Source organism: Uranotaenia lowii, chromosome 1, assembly GCF_029784155.1.
Source record: "Uranotaenia lowii strain MFRU-FL chromosome 1, ASM2978415v1, whole genome shotgun sequence".
NCBI lineage: Eukaryota > Metazoa > Arthropoda > Insecta > Diptera > Culicidae > Uranotaenia > Uranotaenia lowii.
Genome location: NC_073691.1, coordinates 28,592,869 through 28,616,532, shown reverse-complemented (window position 1 = coordinate 28,616,532; position 23,664 = coordinate 28,592,869). Strand labels below are relative to the sequence as shown.

At 36.3% G+C, this 23,664-nt stretch overlaps 1 protein-coding gene across 1 annotated transcript in view; it reads right to left on the bottom strand.

Annotated features, from left to right (window-relative positions):
• Nucleotides 1-9,669: 9,669 nt before the first annotated feature.
• LOC129739551 (uncharacterized) overlaps nt 9,670-23,664 on the bottom strand; it is a 98,429-nt gene continuing 84,434 nt past the window's right edge. The window contains exons 4-6 of the mRNA XM_055731030.1: nt 16,572-16,725; nt 16,221-16,496; nt 9,670-12,211 (exon numbers count right to left, since the gene is read on the bottom strand). Of these exons, the coding sequence (XP_055587005.1) occupies nt 10,806-12,211; nt 16,221-16,496; nt 16,572-16,725 (1,836 nt within the window). The 3' untranslated portion in view covers nt 9,670-10,805. The remainder of the gene's footprint in view (nt 12,212-16,220; nt 16,497-16,571; nt 16,726-23,664) is intronic.

Genomic DNA, 23,664 nt, shown 5'->3' with positions numbered 1-23,664 from the left:
AACAAATTGGTAATATTTTGCAGGCTTAAAATGTTTCAGATTCTTCAAAACAAGAGTGGCGCGTATTAGCAACATGGGGCGTTATATGAACTTTTCCCCTACCATTGCATTGCCTAGTTAGGGGATTTTTCAACTTCAAACATGTGTAATAAAAATGCTAGGTCAGATTTTTATTTCTTTTTTTTTTTGTGATTTCTCAAACCTGGCCAACTTACAGTGGAATGCGAAAAATTGTTAATTCGATCAAAATAATTAACTAAACTTGGGTTGGGGGTGTTTAACTGTTTAACTTAACCACTCGACTTTCTCTAATACCGATAAAGTTTTCTTAAGGACTACCTCACAAGGTGGAAACAGTTCTGTTAAGTATTGTCCTTGTGAATAAACCGGTTAATTTTGGCAATAAAACATCATTTTCTAACATAATTAAACTACATGCTACCTATAACTTACACATTTGGCACATTACATGCGAAAAAACAAAGAAATTGTGCGCGACAGGTCATAAGGGGCCGTTCACTAATTACGTAAGCACGATTTTGTAAATTTTCAGTATCACGTCTACATCCCGTCTCGAGACGTAGAGATTGAGGGCTTGATTACAGAGATGAGCCTGGAGGCGGAGTATGTTAAATCCAACGGCGTTGGTAAATTCAAGGGCCTTGATTCGACTTCGGTCGAAATCTTGGATTGCCGTCAACTTCGAACTGCCAACGTCGTAAATGGAGTTACAAAGTACTCGCCTTCAGCTTCATTCCGTGTGACCTTCGCTGGTACCGCCCTCCCTCACTACGTCTTGATTGACGGAGTTTTAAGGCTTCCTGTGCGACTCTTCGTGCCTCGACCCATGCATTGTCAAAATTGCATCAAGTTGGGGCACACAGCGTCGCACTGTTGCAATAAGGCACGCTGTCCCCAATGCGGGGAGAATCATGGGGCTGGAGCATGCTCAGCAATAGAGCAGAAATGTGTCTATTGCGGGGGCTCACCCCATGAAATCTCCTCGTGCGAGGCATTTAAGAGTCGCTGGGATAAACAGAAGCGCTCTTTAAAAGAACGATCGAGACGTTCTTATGCCTCTATCTTAAAGAACGCTTCTCCACTGGCCCAACCTCATTCAAGTAACATTTTTTCGGTGTTGCCAGTTGACAACGAAGAGACCACTGATGAGGAGAACCCTTTTATCTTCGTTGCGAACTCCCGGAAACGAGCTAAAACAACTCCCAAGACACCTAAAATTCCTAAGAAAATCCCCACAATAAGCCCCCCAATCAGCGTCCCTAATAAGCAGAATATTGCAGAACCAAAAAAACAAACTCCTCCTGGATTCCGTACCATCTTCTCACCACAGAATAATCCAACACCAGCAGGAACCTCAAAGGCTACAAATGCAGTTTCGTCAGAATCAACTTCCCAGCCGGGATTGTTTAAGTTGACTGACATTCTAAATGGAGTATTTTCATTTTTCAACGTTTCTGAATCCATCAGAAGCATTGTAACAACAATGCTTCCTGTAGTAAAGACATTTTTGAAGCAATTGATGCAAACTTGGCCCCTCATTTCAGTGTTTATCTCTCTCGATGGCTAATTTAAGCCGAGAGGTCGGAGATATCACTGTTTTACAGTGGAATTGTCGTAGTATAATCCCTAAATTGGATCCGTTCAAATTTCTTCTTCATGAAACAAAATGCGATATTTTTGCGTTGTCCGAAACTTGGCTTTCTTCTCAATCTAACATCTCATTCCACGATTTTAATGTCATACGTCTAGATCGCGACGATTCTTATGGAGGGGTGCTTTTGGGGATCAATAAGCACCACTCCTTCTATAGAATCCACCTCCCTTTATCAGGAGGAATTGAAGCTGTTGCATGTCATACAACTATAAGAGGTAAGGACTTATGCGTTGTCAGTTTGTACTGGCCTCATAGAGTTGCAGTGGATCGAAATTACCTAGAGGACCTGTGCTCAGTACTTCCTGAGCCAAGGTTGATCCTGGGTGACTTCAATTCACATGGAACTGTTTGGGGAGAACAAGTTGACGATTGTCGTTCTACTCTTATCTATGACATTTGTGACAGTTTCAATTTAACAATTTTGAACACGGGTGAAAAAACACGGGTACCTAAACCTCCTGCAAGACAAAGTGCAATTGACCTCTCACTCTGCTCAAACTCACTATCATTGGATTGCCAGTGGAAGGTAATCCCTGATCCCAATGGTAGTGATCACTTGCCAATCAAAATTACGATCACCAATGGGGCCAGCAATTCAAATTCTATAAATATGGCATATGACCTTACAAGACACATCGACTGGAAAAAGTACTCGGACGAAATAACAACAGCCATCGATTCTATGCAAATTTTACCTCCTTTAGAGGAGTACAACTTTCTTTCACGTTTGATATATGAAAGTGCACTTTGCGCACAAACAAAACCCATCCCAGATTCATCAGTTCCTCGAAGGCCCCCAAACCCATGGTGGGACCAGCAGTGTTCCAAGCTTTATAAGGACAAATCAAAAGCATTCAGAGATTTTCGAAAACATGGAACCCTCGTCCTTTTTGAATCATATGTTTCCCTTGAAAATCAGTTCAAAAAATTGATCAAAGGGAAGAAAAAGGCGTATTGGAGGAATTTTGTGGGTGGTTTATCACGGGAAACATCTTTGAGTACCTTATGGAAAGTTGCACGAAGCATGCGTAATCGATCATCAACAAATGAAAGTGAAGAATATACACATAGATGGATATTCAACTTCGCACGGAAAGTCTGTCCAGATTCTACACCTGTGCAAAAAATAATCCGGAACGTGCCTTCTGATAGGTGTGGTCTGGATTCCAGCTTTTCGATGGTCGAATTTTCACTCGCGCTCCTCTCTTGTAACAATTCAGCTCCGGGAATTGATCAAATCAAATTTAACTTGTTGAAAAACCTTCCGGACGCCGCAAAATTTCGCTTGTTAAATTTATTTAATCAATTTTTGGAGAACAACATTGTTCCCCAAGAGTGGAGACAAGTGAAAGTCATTGCTATCCAAAAGCCCGGAAAACCAGCGTCCGATGCGAATTCGTACCGTCCTATAGCGATGTTGTCTTGTATACGCAAATTGATGGAGAAAATGATTTTGTTTCGTTTAGATAAATGGGTAGAAGCAAATGGTCTCCTTTCAGATACTCAATTTGGGTTTCGAAGGGGCAAAGGGACAAACGATTGTCTTGCTTTGCTGTCTTCAGAGATACAAATGGCGTACGCAAAACGTGAGCAAATGGCTTCAGTGTTTCTAGACATAAAGGGAGCTTTTGATGCAGTCTCAATAGAGGTGTTGTCAGACAAATTGCACTCTCGAGGTCTGCCACCTCTATTGAACAACATCTTATACAGCTTGCTTTGTGAGAAACATCTGAACTTTGCTCACGGAGATATTGCAATTAGAAGAACCTCCTATATGGGCCTCCCGCAGGGTTCATGTTTGAGCCCACTTTTGTACAACTTTTACGTAAGTGACATCGACAGTTGTCTCTCTGAAGGCTGCACTCTAAGACAACTTGCAGATGACGGCGTGGTGTCTGTCACAGGATCTTCCGAGTCTCATCTGCACAGACCTTTACAAGATACTTTAGACAGATTGTCTTCCTGGGCTTTGTGGCTTGGAATCGAGTTCTCTCCAGAGAAAACGGAGTTGGTGGTTTTCTCTAAAAAGCATAGACCAGCTCAACCACAGCTCCAACTTCTTGGCAGGACGATCACTCAATCGAGGTGTTTTAAGTATCTTGGGGTTTGGTTTGATTCCAAATGTACCTGAAGAGCACACATTGAGTATCTGAAAGGAAAATGCCAACAGAGAATCAATTTTCTCCGATCAATCACTGGCACCTGGTGGGGAGCCCATCCAGAAGATCTTTTAAAATTATATCGAACAACTATCCTTTCAGTGATGGAATACGGTAGCTTCTGTTTCCAGTCAGCTGCTAAAACTCACCTCATAAAACTCGAGCGTATCCAATACCGTTGTCTTCGCATCGCTTTGGGCTGTATGCCTTCAACGCACAACATGAGTCTTGAAGTTTTGGCAGGAATACTCCCTTTGAAAGATCGATTCAATCTACTATCACTTCGGTTCCTCATCAGGTGTGAGGTCATGAACCCATTGGTAATCGTTAATTTTGAAAGGTTACTTGAGCAAAATTTTCACACAAGATTTATGTCTATATACCATGTCCTCATGTCAATGCAGGTAAACCCTTCTTCGTACTCTCCAACTCGTGTTTCCAGCCCAGACTACGATAATTCTTCTGCCCAGTTTGATTTGTCTATGCAGCAGGAAATTCGTGGGATCCCCAATCCGCATCGTCCACTTCTGATTCCAAGAATTTTCGAAGCTAAATATAGACACGTCGATGCTGATAAAATGTACTTTACCGATGGATCACTTATAGAGGAATCAACAGGATTTGGAGTGTTCAACGAAATATCTAGCGCCTCTTACAGCCTGCAGTCACCATGTTCTGTTTATGTAGCGGAGTTAGCAGCAATTCATTGGGCTTTAGACAGTATCGCTTCAAGGCCAGTTGGGCACTACTATATTGTAACGGATAGTCGGAGTTCTGTTGAAGCAATCCACTCAATAAAACCGGGAAAGCACTCGCCATACTTCTTCGAGAAGATACGGGATAGTTTGAGTGCTTTATCAAAACGTCGCTTTTACATCACCTTTGTCTGGGTTCCCTCGCATTGCTCGATAGAGGGTAATGAGAAGGCTGACTCTCTGGCAAAGGTGGGGGCGATGGAAGGTGACACGTATCAGCGTGAAATCGCCTTCAACGAATTTTACTTTTTAGTTCGAAAAAACTCTCTTGTCAACTGGCAGCGCAAATGGGACGAGGATGACAAGGGTCGGTGGTTCCACTCGATTATCCCAAAGGTAAGCCTTAAACCATGGTTCAATAGATTGAACTTGAGTCGGGATTTTATTTGTATATTTTCCCGTCTCATGTCCAATCATTGTTCCTTAGACGCGATACTCTATCGTTTTAATATTGCTGGCAGCAATTTGTGTAGTTGCGGCCAAGGTTACCACGACATCGAGCATATTGTATGGTCGTGCGAGGTCCATCTTGTCGCCAGAACGAATTTCATAGACTCCCTTAGGGCCCGAGGAAAACCACCCTATGTTCCAGTGAGAGATGTGTTGGCAGTGATAGACTTGGACTACATGTTCGAAATATATCTTTTCCTTAAAGCTATTGATCTTCGCCTATAATTCTTTTTATTTTCATATTTCCCTATCTATTTTCTTATCTTAAAAAAAAAGTGAACTAGAAGTAAGCAAACTATTGTAAACAAACAAAAAGAGTTTGGCTCCTTAAAGCCTAAAGGTATGAGCCGTTTCAAATAAAGAATTTATAAAAAAAAAAAAAGCTTAATCTTTACAAAACAACAGATGAAATGTCATAAACAATTAAAGAAATCATTACTCATGACATGTTTGGGGTAACAATAATTTTCAATAAATTTCCACAATCGAATAAACGATATAAAATCTAAATTCCGATTTCAAAAAGAGAGATCAGGTTAGCACAATGTACCCTAAAAATTGTTATGTTTCTTACCTGAAAATCATAAATATCATTCTATACTACTAGAATTGGGGCAAAAATGTTTAACGACATTCACGTTGTCAACTAACCTAAAAGCTCAGATTCATTCAGTGGTAAGCGATAATGTTTTAGGATTTTTTTTAGTAAAATTTAGAGTTGGTAGTGTCTTTCACTGAAAAAACTGTCTAGAAATTCATTATTTAAAGCGCCTTATATTGATTTTTAAAGATTTTTTTCTGAATGAAGTCATTTTCGAAATATGATGGATTCAAATTGTGGTGCCACAACGCGCCATTTTTCTTGTTGTTTCTATAAATTCCTCAATTGAAAAGATTGTTATGATGAAAAGCGAAAAGCGACGATCTTTTTTAATAATGTGTTTCAGTGTTTTTAGTTTGAATTGATTCTCTATAAAGTTTATAGAACCTGTATTTTTTTTATTAATTCAAAGACATTAAAAGATAAATAACATAACATCAAAATTAACCAACAAATAGGTAGTGAGTAAAATAAGACCTGAGTAATATGGTTTCGTATGGCTGTGGCTGTGATTAATTTTTAATGTAATATTCCTTACGTAAGATGTTTGGAAACCCCCCCTAGCCCCCTAGTAAGAGATCGTAAGCAAATGTGAACCCAGCAAACATTTTTGTAGGTATATTTCTCAACAAACTTTGCTATACGTTTCATATACATTATAAAATCATCTTATATAACTCGAAAAAACAGCATTTACGTACTAAAGTGGAGGCAATATACATACATATTTTAAACTTCTGGCTTAAGCGATAAGAGTTGTAAAAATTGGACGATATACAACACCTTTTACCGTACATCCTGCCAGTATGCGAGAAAGCGCAAGTTTTGCTCTCAATGCATGCAACCGTTGCCAGCGACAATATTTGCTGCTTCTCTCATTGGCCAGTTTATCCAAATGGACCCTCTGATTTTTAGAAATCTAGTTGCACTGCTTATCGCAAAGAGAACAACAAGGTTGTTTTCTCATTTGAATCCCGCACGCGGGAGACAAATTTGCAAACATGGCGGACTTTTGTCATAAACGAGTCGGTAGACTTTAACTAACCATTTTTACGATCATTTACTTGGTTTGGTAGGAATTATGATTCGCATTAACATTGTTAACGAGTTGAGCTGACACTTCTAATGCGATGTTATGTTTGCTGGGAAACCCCCCCTCCCCCCCTACGTGCTTACGTAATTAGTGAACAGCCCCTAAGGAACTAGCCATTTGTTTGTATACCTATTAACGGCCATCACTAAACGCTTAAAAACCACTATTGAAAAAATTTAAAATTTTCCAATGCAAATTTTTTTTACAAAAATAAAACTATCGTGAAAGTTTTTAAAGTCGATTTTACGTCAGTATGTCCTACTAGTAAACAAACCCCTAGGAGCACAGTAATGCTTAGTTCACTAACAGTTTCGAATTCAATAATTTGACCGGAAACGAAAAACAAAATACCATCATGTCACCATCTACCGCCCAGTTAAGCGGTTTTTCAACTTCAAACATGTGTAATAAAAAAACGACGGCAGATTTTTGTTTGCTTTCTTTTCCAATACATCTCAAAACTGCTCTACTTTAAATAAAAAAATTAGTGGAATGCGAAAAATGTACGCTTTTAAAAATAATTAACTAAACGTTGAGGTGTTCAACTGGCCCTATTACCGCCCACTCGACTTTTTCGGGTATCGATAATGTTTTCTTAAGGAAAAACTATCTAACAACACAGAAACTGTTCTTTTTAATATTGTCGATGTCACGAGCTGTCAAAACCATATTTTGGATCTTGAGAGAATACATTTTGTGAAATCTTTCCCGCAAATTTTGTACAAATTTTAACAAAGTGCGTTGACTGACAAAATGATGATTCCCGGCAAACAGCCTCAAGTAATCGGTTACTTTCAGCGATAAAACATCATTTTCTAACGTAATCAAACTAAATGCTTCTTACAATTTACACTTTTGACACAATACATGCGTTAAAAACAAAGAAATTGTGCGTGACCGGTAATTAGGAACCCACACTTTTATTTATACACCAATTACCGCCCATCACTAAACGCTTAAAAAAACAACAACTATTGAAAAAATCGAAAATTTTCCGATGCAAATCTATTCTACAAAAATCAAACTATCGTTTCAAGTCGATTGTAGGACAAATAGGTACTATTTAGTAAACAAAACCCCTTTTTTCCCTAGGAGCACAGTTATGTTTAGTTCGCTCGAATTCAATAATTTGATCGGAAACGAAAAACTTCCAGTTTTTTCGAAATACACACATTTTGGTGATGGTTTTCCACTAGTGCAAGTGGGATGCAGCCAAATTTTCACTCAACTTTTGACAGATCTTACGGGTTTTTTTTGAGAAGAGAAAGAATAACTTTTCGATTCCGAAAGTTAATGATAAATCGTCGTCTACAAACCAACGTTTAAAGCTTAGTTCTTTTAGAAATGGGACAGTTACGAATGCGTGTATCTCAAAAACCTTTCGTTTGATCTTAAAACTTTTTATGAAGGAAATGAAGGTAATCTTATGATAATTCATGAAAAAATTTAAAAAAAAATATTTATCGTTTTTTTGTAAGAATAAATTCTACTTTATTCTTGGTACCTCCCTTCGGCCAGCGCATACTTTTTTCAGTCATGATAACGATCAGTTTTTCAAACTAATACTTCGTCTAATCTGTATTTTAGGTGGCTACATCCCCCTCCTTAAATTTCTGATACTTTTCGGACCAATACTTCTCTTTTAAAAGAAATTGAGGCCATTTTAGTGTCTACAGCTGTTTCGAAATTAACAAATTTGATTATTTTTGAGCCACTTTTTGAGCGTTTTCATTGGAATTTCTGCTGGCAAAATCTGGCAATAACGAAATAAAACCATGAGGAGATTGAACTTAAAGTATAATCGGTTAGTATAGATTGTGGGTTGCGAAGGGTACATAAAAGATTACTCTTTTTAGGCTTTTGAAAAGAGTGAAAACCATAGTTTTTGTTTTGAAAATTGTTGTTTTCTCCACAGGAGCAGAATTTTGGCAAATCATTATATTTTATACAAAATAATAAGCAAATACATACTTTTATATACTCGGGACCTTGCCACGAGCAGAAGTGGTATATGATTAAAACGCTGGAATTTGTTCAAAATAGGGTATTTCATAAGTTTTGTCGTTCATCAGAAATCATCTGTCCCATAGCCTCGGAACCAGATATACAGCTTACGAGCTGTGGATCTGGTATAAAATTTGTGTTTTTGGTTAGGTTTGAATGTCTCATTAAGACGCAACACACAGATTATCGGAGAAATATTTTTTTGGAAATTTCAGAGATCTACCCTTAATTTTTCGCTTATTGAAAATTAAAAATGCTGGTATGAGACTTGACTTCCCTGATGATCCTAAGCCGAAGTTGCCGATCATATCCTTCACCCCAATGGTTGATTTGAATTTTGTGGACATTTTTGACAGTATTTCCTTACTTTTCCACCACTCACACACAGTAGTTCTTTGAATGATCAACGGTTTTGTCGGCTATCAATTTGATAATGATGGATTTTGAATGAAACTGTGCAAAATTATTTTTTCCTTTTTCTCTTGCATCGTAAATATCTCAAAAACGCGTAAATTTTAAATTTTGAAAAAAAACAGGTCGGATAGTAATTTTGACAGGCAACAAAATGCTGTCAAATTTTTGAATGTCCGATTACTGGTAAACGAGCTATTAGCAAAAGAAAGTGTCCCATTTCTAAAAGAACTAAGCTTTAGTTATAAAATTTTGAAGATTTTTTTTTCTCTAGTTTTGTGGATTTTTGAAAATTATGAAATTCCCATACAATTGTGGGTGTTTAGGCACATAATACTTTAAAAGAAAGAGTACTTTTTTTTTTGAAAAATATTGATTTTCCACGAGCTAAAGATTGAATAACTTGCCAAGAGAAACTTTGAAGCTATTGCTATAAACATGTACCTACTATGAGTTCGAAGCAAAAATATACCTATCCTATAACTAAGGGTTTGTTCGGATCAATAGAAACAGGCGTGGTTATATTTTATACAATACTGTGTTTTTGTTAACTGCTCATAACAAAACGTCTTCCATCGCATCGTCAACTCCTTCGTCTTTACAAAACGGATTTTCTTTCGTCTTATAGTACTAACCATTGGGTAGGGGGGGATGATTGTTCCAATAGTTGATATCTTGCAGCACGGTCGATTGTATTTTTCTCGTCCCAAATGCACAAAACCGATCAACTAGTAGAACAAACGTACATATGTAGAATAAATTAAATAACTTAAATAGGCATCCTTGGTCAGTTTTGACCAACTTACGCACTTCTGCTGTGTGTTGTTTGTTATACTGTAGTACTAAAAAGCTAAATATTGAGCATTTTTTCTTGGCGTTTCCAACAGAAACACAAACACACATCGCTACTAACTGTCAGTCAACCAGGGTTGACTTTTAAAACAAAATTAAACAAATTATTGATGATTTTTCCTGTGACCCTTTTCTATGACGCTGTTGTATTTCCGGTACCTAACAGTCCTATATAACTCAATAAGCTATCCGCTATCGCTGTCCGGTTTTTTTTCTTCAATTATTTAGTGTAATCTTTGTGCTTGCTTTTGTTATTTTATTATGTATAATTACTTCCGCGCCGTGTCGACATTTTTATTCTAAAAAGAATTCAATTTATTCAAGCTTTCGTAAAAGCCCTAAAACAAACAAGTACAAAATAATCAACTACTAATACATAACGGCCAAATTTGCTAACTAGTGCTACTATCGTCAAATTCGTTTTTTTTTTCAAAGACTCTCGCCTCGCGTCCCTTTTCAAATTTCTTTTTGAGTCTACAAGTAAGTCGGTATGATTTTTTTCTTTTGTTCAAAGTGATCAAATAATGAGAGTGATGTTTTTAAATAAATATTGCAATGAACCCGAAAGAAGAATGATGATTCAATTGGGGGCTTAAAAGTACGCGTGAGCACATAAAAGTAGGGTTAGAGTGAAACTGACATGAACGATCATCATCAGCAGACGCCACTTTTGCTGGTGTTATTGGGGGTGTCATCGTTGAGGTTATGTTCATCGTCGATCACCATCACCTGGACAGACTGCATTATGTGTTCTCGGTGATCAATCAAATGCGATCCCTGACTCATGTTTCGACCGATCGTTCGTTCACTGAGCCGTCGTACTGATGTCCAGAGGATTCCGAGCGCCCAGAGAAGTTGCCTGGTGGTGCCGGGATCGGAATAATCGCAGCGTCATCCAGGTGGCGAAGTTATTCGGGGGAAGGTGTCCAGGCGCGGCTCCACTCTGCTGTTGAGCCAGTAGTTCTTTTTGCAGTTGATACCGATAGAGTAGCGATCCAGCCACCAAAGCCGAGATGATTGTCGCCGAAATTACCAGAATGAACAAAATACTGAAACCCGGTACGGGCATGCAGATACCGTAGACTACTTCTTCGGTGATCTTACCCTGGAATACGGTAACAGCTTCCTGTTTACTGTCGGGGTTGAAGGCCAGATCGGCTTCGGAAATGACCTCGTAAATTCCACTCACACCGACATCGGTGGACCGAACTTTCCTATCGGTGATCTTGATCGATCGACGCTGCCGTTTCTTTGGAACCTCGTTGACGTACTTCGGATTCTGGACGTCTTCATCGTCCAGATTAAGAGTACGAGGGCCAGCAACTGCCGGCAGTCCCATGCGTTTTTCGGCATCCATCTGTCGTGGACCGTGAGGGAATTTCTCATCGTCCAGGGTCACTGGTTTGTTTGGCAACTGCTTCTGGGGAAGAGTTTGAGGGTGTGGCGATTGCTGCATCTGAGGCGATTGCTTCTTCAACATCTCGGCGGGCATCATCGAGTGATCGTTCAAGAACAGTGACTCCAGTTCGTCCAGAGGGTCCCGGTTGTGATGGTGATGGTACTGCAGGTAGCCGCTGTCTTTCTTCTTTTGGATCGCGGGCATCGGCGCTTTCTTCATCATCGATGGTGGAGGTGGTGGTGGCGGTTGTTGCTGGAAGTTCTTATCCGTGTGGATAATGTCATCGTAGAATACGTCCTGAATGTTGGCACCTGAGTCGTCCTCACTGGAGTCCTGCAGTACATCGTTACTGTTCTGATGGTTATCGATTGTGTCCTTTCGTTCCAATAAGTCGTGATGTTTCTTGCCTCCTGCTCCTCCTACCGCTCCACTATGCTGACAATGGTCCAAACATCCATGTCGGCAGATCTCAACCTTACACTTAATGTGTACGCTTAACGCATCCGGGAACTTAAAAGCGTGGAAGAATGCATACGTGATAACCGAGGCCTTATCGTCCGGAGCGCGTGCCTTCAAGAATCGGGAAATCATTTTCGGTCGCAGCACACAGCCGTACTCATCCGACAGCTTGATCACGTGACCGGCACCATCCGAGGCCATGCACGATTTTACCCGCATATCGAATTCACCCCGGAAGTCGTTGATCGCCACCACCAGAGTCATCGTCGAGCCCAGCGGGACGATTCCGCTGACGGCGGGAGCCCACGGACCCTTGCCCTGCTGTATCTCCATCCAACAGTCGACGTTGTCGCCTGAAAAAGATTGAAAAAATTTGAAACGATCAATAGAAAGCTCAACTAAGATTAGGTGAAAGTTTGATGGATCATCAAAAAATCTCCAAGTTCAGACTTGTATGAAGATTTCACTTATACTGTATTCGTTTATCCTCAGTTTTGCACCACACACAACGAAAAAAATCTGTAAAATCACATCACATGTGATGTAAATAAAAAGAAGCATCATATATGACGGAATTTTCAGTGCTTGATGGAAATTACACGCCAGTAAAATTCTGCAACGTGTAAAATGAAAAATGATGTAAAATTTTGCAACGTGTATAATAAAAAAGATGTAAATTATAAAACCACTGAATCTTAAAAGAAAAACATTCCAATTGGAATTTGTTTTATTTTATTTATTGTTATTATGATTAAATAATGGAATTTTCTCAGCTGTTAATGAAAATAAAATCTTTTTATTATTAAATACAGTAATACCTCGATATAAAGCAATCTCTTTTTAAAGCAACTTCGATATAACGTAACCCAATATAAAGCAACTTTTGCCTCTATATAACGTAACTTTTAAAAATGTTTCTTATTTGAATGAATATGTTTAATTTCAATACTTTTTTATCATAAAAATATAATAATGTTGTTTATGAGCCATGCGGTATATTCTCAGAGGCATAAAGAGCGAATGAGCGCAAGCGTTGAAAATGTAACTCCAGTACTTTCAGTATTGTGATAGTCGCTGTTGTGCTTTTGAAAATCCAGCCTAGAGCATGTATCTCCATTTCAAAACTTAATGACTATATTTGCACCTACAGATAAGTTGCTTAAGCTGAAGTGAGGTTAGGGTAGGCTTACCAGATACTTTCAGAAAAAAGCGGGACATTTCACGAAAAAAGCGAGACATAGCCGAAAATAGCGGAACATTAGAAAAACTCTTTAAAAAAGCTTAATGATAAATTATACGTGATTTACCATCAGCCATAGTGGTTCAAAGGAAGGACACTGAGGTTTTTTGCAAAGCTTTTTTTTTGCCATGTTTACATTGTATTGATTGAAATATCTTCAAGGACGGTTAACTGAATCAGATTTTTACTGGTTTTAATCGCCTATCATATCAGAATGTCATTATTTGGTGACATTTATCACAATTATTAAACGTCAAGGAATGCATTGAATTAATAGCTAAAAAAACAAAACTGTCTGCAGATGGCGCTTTTGGGCAAAGCAGGAGCGATTAGAGCATTGAAGCCAAGATTTTTAAAGGTAAAAAGTATTACATTTCTATATATCGCATTTCATCGCATTTGTACAAATGTTGTGTAGTCTGTAGCCCGCTTTTAATCCGTACAAACAGGATTTAGAATCAACTTTTTCACATTTACGATCACTATCGATGCTCCGAAGGACCATTTTAAGTAGTGTTTCGATATAACGTAATTTCGATATAAAGCAACGAAAAAAAAAATTCGTTGCTTTATATCGAGGAATTACTGTAATATAATTTATTTTATCAAGCATCAAAATTTTTTCATCTCACAATTTTATTTAATTAGGAGCCACATTCACACATTTATTTTCTTCCCCTAAGTACCGGATCCAAATTTTGGTATCATGCAGCAGCTTCCAGAACCGCATCCCTGCTGCTCAAAGATCTCCGGGAACCATCAAAACCGATAAGCTTACTCACGCGCGAGGAAAATGCTTAGACAAAATACTTTGGTGCACGACTTGACCTAACAGTTGGTTTACATTTTTCTGTATGGTCCTTTTCCCATTCCTGCCTCTCGAAGATCTCCAGGAACCAGCAAGATTGATTAACTTAATCGCGGAAAACCTTCTTCATTAAAATACTGTTGGGCACGACTTGACGCAACACTTTGTTGACATTTGTGTGTGCCTGTTTTCGACAGTCTGTATTTTTACATGACATCATCGCGTTCAGTGTATTGAAATATTAATTAAATTCAAATTCAATGTCCTATAACATTCCATGTCGTGTAATTTTAAGAAATTTCTAATTCAGTGCTGTTAAGAATTTTGTGTGACCCGAAAATGTTGTAATATTACATCACATATGATGTAACGAAAAAAAAGCATCACATATATGGAATTTTCAGTGCAAGTTGAATATTACACGTCTATAAACTTCAACAGACGTGTAAAATATGAAAGACATGTAAAATATTTGAGACGTGTAATATTGAATTCGCATTGAAAATTCCGTCATATGTGATGCTTCTTTTTATTTACATCATATGTGATGTAGATTTACATCAAATAATCGTGTTCCGTGTCAAGTTATGTTCGTGTCATTAGAATTCAGTGCTGTTAAGGATTCCACTTTTTTTATTTTGTAAATTTACATTAATAAATCGCGTTCCACGTCATGTAATAATAAAGGTTTTCTATTTCAGTGCTGTTTAGGATTCAGATTTTTTTTCTGTGCAGGTCATTACCAGTTGTGCACTTTTTGCTGTCTTTTGTTCGTTTATGCGCTCAGTTTTGCACCGGTAGTGCCCCAGTATTGATCGGAGCATAGACGGTGGCATACTAACGTTTTAGATTTTTCTTCGAATGCAGGGGCGTAGTGTTCCATTGAGAAAAATGGCAGTCGGAATATTTTTTTTAACTGATTTTTAATGTTTTTCATGCAAGAATCCATCATGCCAACAAAGTCGTAATGAGTCAAAACGGTTTGGAAAAATTGTAAAATGTTGTATTTAAGTATCTTATATTGAAGATTCCTGATCCCCGATGCTGATTCTAATCCTAATGCTAACCCTAATTAAGATCCTTCCCATGACTCTTATTCAAATCTAGATTATGAATCTAATCATGACCCTAAAGGGCGAACACGAAATTATTGCGACACATTCAACAGGGCATTTACTATAATTGGGTTAAAATCAACCAAGTTTTGCACACTTTCTCATTGATGTGTATTGTTTACATGCTGTCAAACTCGAAGTCGTGTTTTTCGATTCAACGAAAATGGAGGTGAACCAACGCAAGTCGAGAAAGCAAATTCTTTCCAAACACCTGGAATTTCGTGACCTGTTGCACCGGCAGTTGGGAAAAATATTGAACATTCACCATTCAACCATCTCCAGAGTGTTGAAGCGGTTCCAGGAGCCGTTGACGTTGGACCACGGCAAAGGAGCTGGAAGAAAACCGGGACTGGAGAACAGAAAGATCGGCTGTCGCAGAGCTACGCCCAGAATGCAAAGAAGAGAGCTGGACTACATACATACAAGGTACAGAACTTCCCAAACCGTGATGAGCGACAACAATCGACAGCTAAAACTCGGGCACGGAAGCTCTACGAGAAAATGCTGACAAAATATGGCTGCTGTGTGATGGACGACGAAACGGTATTAAGCAAATTCCGGGGTTGGAGTTTTTCAAATTTAAGAAGATGAAAATGTCGAATTTTGCCTCCAAATATCTCGTTTTGGCAGACCATCTGCTCTTGCGGACTGAGGAGTGAGCCTTTCGTGACAAAAGGACAGATCTACAAATCTGAGCGCCTTTTTCCGTTCTTGCAGCAGCACGACGAAGCTTCGATATTTTGGCCAGATTTGGCATCATGCCACTATTCTAAAAGTGTCCTGAAGTGGTATGAGGCCAATTCTGTCCATTTTGTTCCAAAAGACATGAACCCGCCAAACTGTCCGGAGCTGCGCCCGGTGGAGCAGTACTGAACAATAATGAAGCGAGAACTTCGCAAGAGCTAAAAGACAGTCAAAGACGAGAAGGACATGTTAAGAAAATGGGGAAAAAAGAAACTAAGAAACTGGTACCGGATGACACTGTAAAGCCTTTGAAGGAGGGCATCAAGCGAAAATGCGTTCAATTTTACACTCAAGGCTCCATCGATTAACTATTCTTTTGATTTTTGAAGTAAATATATGTATAAAACTAGCCTAAAATTTTGGTTTGATTCTAAACATTATTAAAAAAATTGGCATGCCATTTTCGGTGTCGCAATAAATCGTGTTCGCCCTTTAAACCCAAAAAAAATACCCACCTCGGAAGTCGAGCTGAATCACGTCCAGATCGGCGATCACCATCGGTGGTTTGGAGGCCGTTTTTTCGTAATCGTTGAACCACTCGCAGCGCAACCGTTTGGCCTCATCCCACACCTCCAGCAGGTCCTTGTCGTACTGAACGACCACGGTGTTCTCGTAGAACTGCCCATTTAGATCCGGCTTGGTACCGCACCGGGAGTACGAAATCCGGAACGTGAAGAACGTCTTACTGGTCGAGGGCGGCACGTAGATACACCGGGGATCGCTGTGTTGTCCTGAACAATAGTTGGGAGAATAAAGAGTTGTGTCAATATTTATCTAATTTTGGGGTCCCATTTGAGTCTTCTTACCTTTCGAACTAACGATGCCCTCAAATGGCGCCGAAAACGACAGGTGCACGTCCATGTGATCTTTGCCGCACATGACTTCCAGGGCTGTGATGTGGGGCATGCCATCCGGTCGCTCCACCGGCCAAATTTCGTTTGCCGGGGCTGCTACGTGGAACTGTAAAAAAAGAAAACAAAACGAAAAAAAACGTTGTTTAATTTGGCCAAAATCTCAAGTTTGAATAGTTTGGGATAAGTAGGTTGTTTATCATCGAAGCTAATGAGATTTTTGTTTTATCTTAGCGATAAAAATATTGAAATGATAATTGCAGTACTTAGGTCCCATTTTTCTCACGGCTCATAAATTTTCGCCTCATTTATGGCACCCGCAGCCAGATAAGCGCCATAAAACTGTCTGTCGTCGGTACTCATTTTCAATCAGTTTAATTTAAAGTAAAATTGTATAAATTTCTGAGGAGAGAAATCGGAAAGAGATTTCTGAATCCAAAAGAAAAAAAAACGAGAGTGTAAAAGCAGCCCGTCCAAAGTGATCTCCATCTTTATTAGACCACGTCATCTAGTATTTGATCATCAATCAGTCAGAACAAACCGGGTCCCGGCAATCAAATCGAGCCGGTTCCAATTTTCGAAAATCCATTTGATTCACTTTGACCGATCGGTGGATCGATGAACTTTTTTCTCTACCCCTAGCTCTTTCAAATATGGGCATTCGAAATTGATCCACTCCTGCCACCCGGCGAGGAAAAAATAAAAGTGATCGTTCGAAGTAGATAAGAGGCGGTCTGGTCTACCTTCCTATGCGTGTATGTAGAGCTTTGGTAATGTTTGAAGTGCCCCTCCTTCGAAAACATTCCTAAAAAATAAAATTAACCTCAAACCGTGGCCGCGGAATTTAATGGCCGGATGATAATGGTCGGTAACTTTCCAAGCGCGGGAATCGAAATCGATTAGGGAAGGAAATTTTTCAACCACATGCGTTGTGAAGAGAATGTTGATAGATTTGAAAATCTAATTTATCGAGAAAAAACATTTCTAAACTATCTTTGAACGGAGAAACAGTTTCTGTTTTGGGAAAAAATGATAAAAATTACAAAAATGAAAAAAAGACAAGATGACAAAAAAATTATTGAAACGACAAAAATGATAAAAACAAAAAACGAACAAAAATGAAAAAAATAACAAAAATAAAACAATGACAAAAACGACGAATATGACAAAAATGACAAAAATGAAAAAACTGACAAAAATGACAAAAGTGACAAAAACGACAAAAATTACAAAAATGACAAAAATGACAAACGACAAAAATTATACAAATGAAAAATTTGACAAAAATGACAAAACTGACAAAACTGACAAAAATGGAAAAAATAACAAAAATGACAAAAATGACAAATATGACAAAATTGACAAAAATGACAAAAATGACAAAAAAGACAAAAATGACAAAAATTACAAAAAAGACAAAAATGACAAAAAATACAAAAATAACAAAAATGATAGAAAATGACAAAAATGATAAAAAATGACAAAAATAACAAAAAAAATGACACAAGTGACAAAAATGACAAAAATAATAAAAATGTCAAAAAATGACAAAAATTTCTAAAATGACAAAAATGACCAAAATGACCAAAATGACCAAAATGACAAAAAAGATAAAAATGACAAAAATGACAAAAATGACAAAAATGACAAAAATGACAAAAATGACAAAAATGACAAAAATGACAAAAATGACAAAAATGACAAAAATGACAAAAATGACAAAAATGACATAAAATCACAAAAAATGACAAAAATGACAAACATGACAAAAATGACAAAAAATAGAAAAATGACAAAAAATGACAAAAAAGACAAAAATGACAAAAATTAGAAAAATGACAAAAAATGACAAAAATGACAAAAATGACAAAAATGACAAAAATGACAAAAATGATAAAAATGATAAAAATACAAAAATGACAAAAATGACAAAAATGACAAAAAAGAAAAAAATGATAAAAATGATCAAAATGACAAAAATGACAAAAATGACAAAAATGACAAAAATGACAAAAATGACAAAAACGACAAAAATGACAAAAATGACAAAAATGACAAAAATGTCAAAAATGTCAAAAAATGACAAAATTTCTAAAATGACAAAAATGATAAAAATGACAAAAATGACAAAAATGACCAAAATGACCAAAATGACCAAAATGGCCTAAAATGACAAAAAAGAAAAAATGACAAAAAGGACAAAAATGACAAAAATGACAAAAATTACAAAAATGATAAAAATGATAAAAAATGACAAAAAATGACAAAATTTCTAAAATGACAAAAATGATAAAAATGACAAAAATGACCAAAATGACCAAAATGACCAAAATGGCCTAAAATGGCCAAAAAGAAAAAATGACAAAAATGATAAAAATGATCAAAATGACAAAAATGACAAAAATGAGAAAAGGGACAAAAATGACAAAAATGTCAAAAAATACAAAAATGACAAAAATGACAAAAATGAAAAAAAAAAAAAATGACAAAAATAGCAAAAATAACAAAAATGACAAAAAAGACAAAAATGACAGAAATAAATTAGAAAAATGACAAAAATGACAAAGTGACAAAAATGACAAAAATGACAAAAATGACAAAAATGACAAAAATGACAAAAATGACAAAAATGACAAAAATGACAAAAATGACAAAAATGACAAAAATGACAAAAATGACAAAAATGACAAAAATGACAAAAATGACAAAAATGACAAAAATGACAAAAATGACAAAAATGACAAAAATGACAAAAATGGCAAAAATGACAAAAATGACAAAAATGACAAAAATGACAAAAATGACAAAAATGACAAAAATGACAAAAATGACAAAAATGACAAAAATGACAAAAATGACAAAAATGACAAAAATGACAAAAATGACAAAAATGTCAAAAAATACAAAAATGACAAAAATGACAAAAATGAAAAAAAAAAATGACAAAAATAGCAAAAATAACAAAAATGACAAAAAAGACAAAAATGACAGAAATAACAAAATTGACAAAAATGAAAGAAGTGACAAAAATGACTCAAATGACAAAAGTCACAAAAATCACAAAAATGACAAAAATGACAAAAATGACGAAAATGACGAAAATGACAAAAATGACAAAATGACAAAATGAAAAAAATGACAAACATGACAAAAAATGAGAAAGATGACAAAAATGACAAATAATGACAAAAATGACAAAAATGACAAAAATGACAAAAATGACAAAATTTCAAAAATTCCAAAAATTTCGAAAATGACAAAAATAACAAAATCGACAAAAAATACAAATTCAATTTCATCTCTCAACCATTTTAATATTAACGACCAAAAAATCATTGTGTATAAGCAACTGTTTTTTTTTTCTATAAACAATGCAAAATAATTGAATCGAAGTTCATAAAAAACATTGAATTGCTCCACATTTTATTGATAGGCTGATTTTATATTCCAAGTTTCAGAGACGCGGTATTTGTTTGACCAACTGTTGTGCCCCTATTTTCCATCAACAATCCCATCAAAACGAATCTATCTAAATATCTCGTACGAATGAAATTTATCGCAGTCAGTTTACCGTAGCTTTCCAATTTTTCCACCACTTCTATCGCTCACCGGAGGAGAGATCTCGCGTGGCCATAAATAAACACATGTCTTTATGGTTAACAAAATCAAACAAGTGCATTCATGTTGATGATTCCCCGCTGATAAGCACCATGGCAGAAATGGCAAAACACTTACATGGCGTACGTTAGATACCTGCTATACCTCATTCACCGGAGACATCTGTTTCTGTTAATAATCTAGCTGGGAAGAGTACTCCCGATAAGCATCAGTCAGTCAGTCAGTCAGCTAACAGCATCCAACAACATCTGTGTGACTGCCTAAACATAATTTCATGTGAAAGATGGCGCACTCAGGTGGTTGCTTTCATTTAAATTACAGTCACGCGGCAGGTTTGCAGGGAATGGTACCTATGCCACAAAGATTATATTGTTTGATAGGCGTGTGTTCAACAGTCCGGGTTGTAAAATTTTAATTAGAAATAATGTGCAGTTGAAAGCACCTCATCACAACACATAATACTTGGTGATTTTTATGACAATCGCGTGTGATTATCGTATAATTTTCAACGGTTCCACAGAAGTATCTAAAATATTTTAGATACCTAGAATATTTTTAGTAATTTTTGCAAAACGATTTATTTGGTTCTATGTTTATTGACTGTGTGCGATAACGAAAACTGCAAATTAATATAGAGCGAGTTCCTGTGCTAACTTTCGTTGAAGTCTCCCAAGAATTTTACCCATGTCGATTTTATTTTGCTTGACATACCTAGCTAGGCTTCTCCCATTCTAATTCTGAATTCTTTCACCATTTGTTATTTGATTCTAAATTCTGTCACTAGGTAGGATTGAAAATTTCCAAAATCGTGCTTACGTAATTAGTGAACGGTTCCTAATCTGAAGCAGATTGAAGGTTAATTCGGTTGGTTTTCCATTGTCTACACATAAAAATTCTGCAAAAAATCATGGATGAGTTTTGGACAAAAAAGAAGCCCAGGGTTTGAGAAATTCAAAAATGACTCCAAATCGACTCAGTCTAATATGCAATGCAATGTTGCCAAAAAAATCTGTGTTTTTGCGAAATAAAATTCTGACTTTCTGTGATTTCACCCAGAAATTCTGTGATGGTTTTTGTGATGGAAATAGCACTGAAATAGCATAAATTTCTTTGAAAAGTCATGAAAAAATGATCTTTTTTTTACTTTTTGTTTAAGAACAATCAAATAACATTACCAGTAACCATGTTTTTCAAAAAAAAGTTAGAAATCCAAAATTTATGTTGACATAAAATTTATAATTTTGGAAATTCGTAGGGGAGAGTGAGGTAACGTGGGCCATGGGGAAACGGGGACCACTCTAAATATCTCAGCTGTGTCTTGAGATAAAAATCTCAATCCAAGTGTCACCGTCGTTTTGCGTTAGCATATATTTCTATATGCTGTTGACTTATGAACGCACCATATGCATCTATTTTGTAACTAGCTAATAAAATTAACTTACATTATTAAACAAGCACCCGAAAATTGCATCGGTGGGAAATCTGTAGTTTATAATAAAAAAATATGCTCATATGCTTATTATCTCAGTTTTGTTTTGCTCTTTCATATGAAAAAGGAATTTTTGATGAATATCCAATAACTTATTGGCAATATGTTACTAAAACGCAACCAATTTGCAAATCACCTCTTGTGGGGAAGCATGGGCCACATAATGTAGGGTATCTTGGGCCACCTTTATTTTGATGTTTTTATACACAATCATAACTTTCTTACGGCTAATAAAAAGTTTTGAAAAATATTCTGTCAACATAAATCTTTTATACGAAATTTTGCCAAAACGTTCGCGAGCCAAGTTTTCGAAACTATTCAATCATACATAACATTCTTTTTTATTTCATCATCTGGAATTGTTTTGAAATAAAGAAATGAATGAAATCACAGTTTTGGGTCTACTCATAAAGTTTGCATGCTATTTGGTCAATTTGGATTTGGTGGTCCAGCATTCTCCACCATTTTTCAATATACAAGAAATATTGCTTTTTTTAAACAGTCAGAACTTCGGGAAAATAACTTATTAAAAATTCAAAAAATTGTCTTATGATACGTTAGAAATGTAGAAAACCATAACATCTATTTTTCCATTTTATCATTTGTAATGAACAAGCTATGGAGCATTAGAAAATCTGTGAAATCTGTAAGTATCTCTTAAATTCTGTGTTCTGTGACACAGATTCTGTGATAAAAATTTGTCCAAAACTCTGTAAAATTATAGATTTTTCTGTGATTTCGGCAACCTTGAATGCAATGCAGTTGCGCTGGAAGGATAATGCCAGTTATTAGAACTATTGTTAATACCGGTTGTGGGTGTATATAATGATATCATAACAATATCAAAAAAACAAAAAGTCAACACAAAATTCAAATTGAATAGCGTAAGAACTCCGTTTTAAATGAACAGTAAAATTACATCTAACATGAACTCAAAAAAAAAAAAATACATAAATACTGAGTCAAAAATAAATAAAAACTTGATTATTTGAAACAAATAGTGTGAGAGTTATATGGTAAGAAAACGAAAGCATCGACTAGAAAAAAGGATATAGGATAATGCCAGGAGCAAGTACTAGGACAAGGACCTATAGATGCTTGCCACCATATCTTCGAACATGAGGTAAATTAGTCTTTTTTAGGAAAAAATAATTTCCACTGAGATCCCTTTTATGAGTGTTTGTTTTGGTAATGTCACAACTATAGAACGGTATTTTCTTTAACACTTAGCATACCGACATTTTGTATATACCTATTTATAACGCCGGGGCTCAAATGACCCCTAACACTTTTTCCGATAAACTCTTGTTTTTCAAACGATTTTTACAAAATTTATGGTTTTGGTAAACCTTTAACGTGACTCAAATATAATTCTCAGACAATGTTCAGCTGTAAGTCATTTATTAAGTGCTCGATTAAATTTCACTTAATGCCTTAGAAATCTGAAGTTTACATAAAGAATTTTTTTTTAATTTATTAAGATCTTGGCCGCAGAAAGTTTAAAAAAGTAAAAACCGTAGGGGAGAGTGGGGTATCATGGGCCACTTTTTTTCTTTGTTTCATAACTTCTTTATTAGAAAAGATAAAACGAAAAAAATAAATGGAAAGGTTTTCTTCATTTTTGAGGTATCATTAGACATTTTTTGTTATTTTTTAAATACATAAATTTCCCGAGTTTTGACTGTTTAAAAAAAAGTAATTATTTTTGGATTTTGAAAAACTGTGGGGAAACTTGGGCCACTAAATCCAAATTAACTAGATAACGTGAAAAGTTTATGGGTTGACCCGAAACTGAAATTTCATAATTCATTTAGTTATTTCCTAGCAATTTCAGATTAGGAAATTAAAAAGAACGTTGTGTATGATCGAAACCTGGCTCGCGAACGTTTCGGCAAAATTCCATAAATAGGATTTTTGTTCGTCTCTATCGCATTAGAAAAG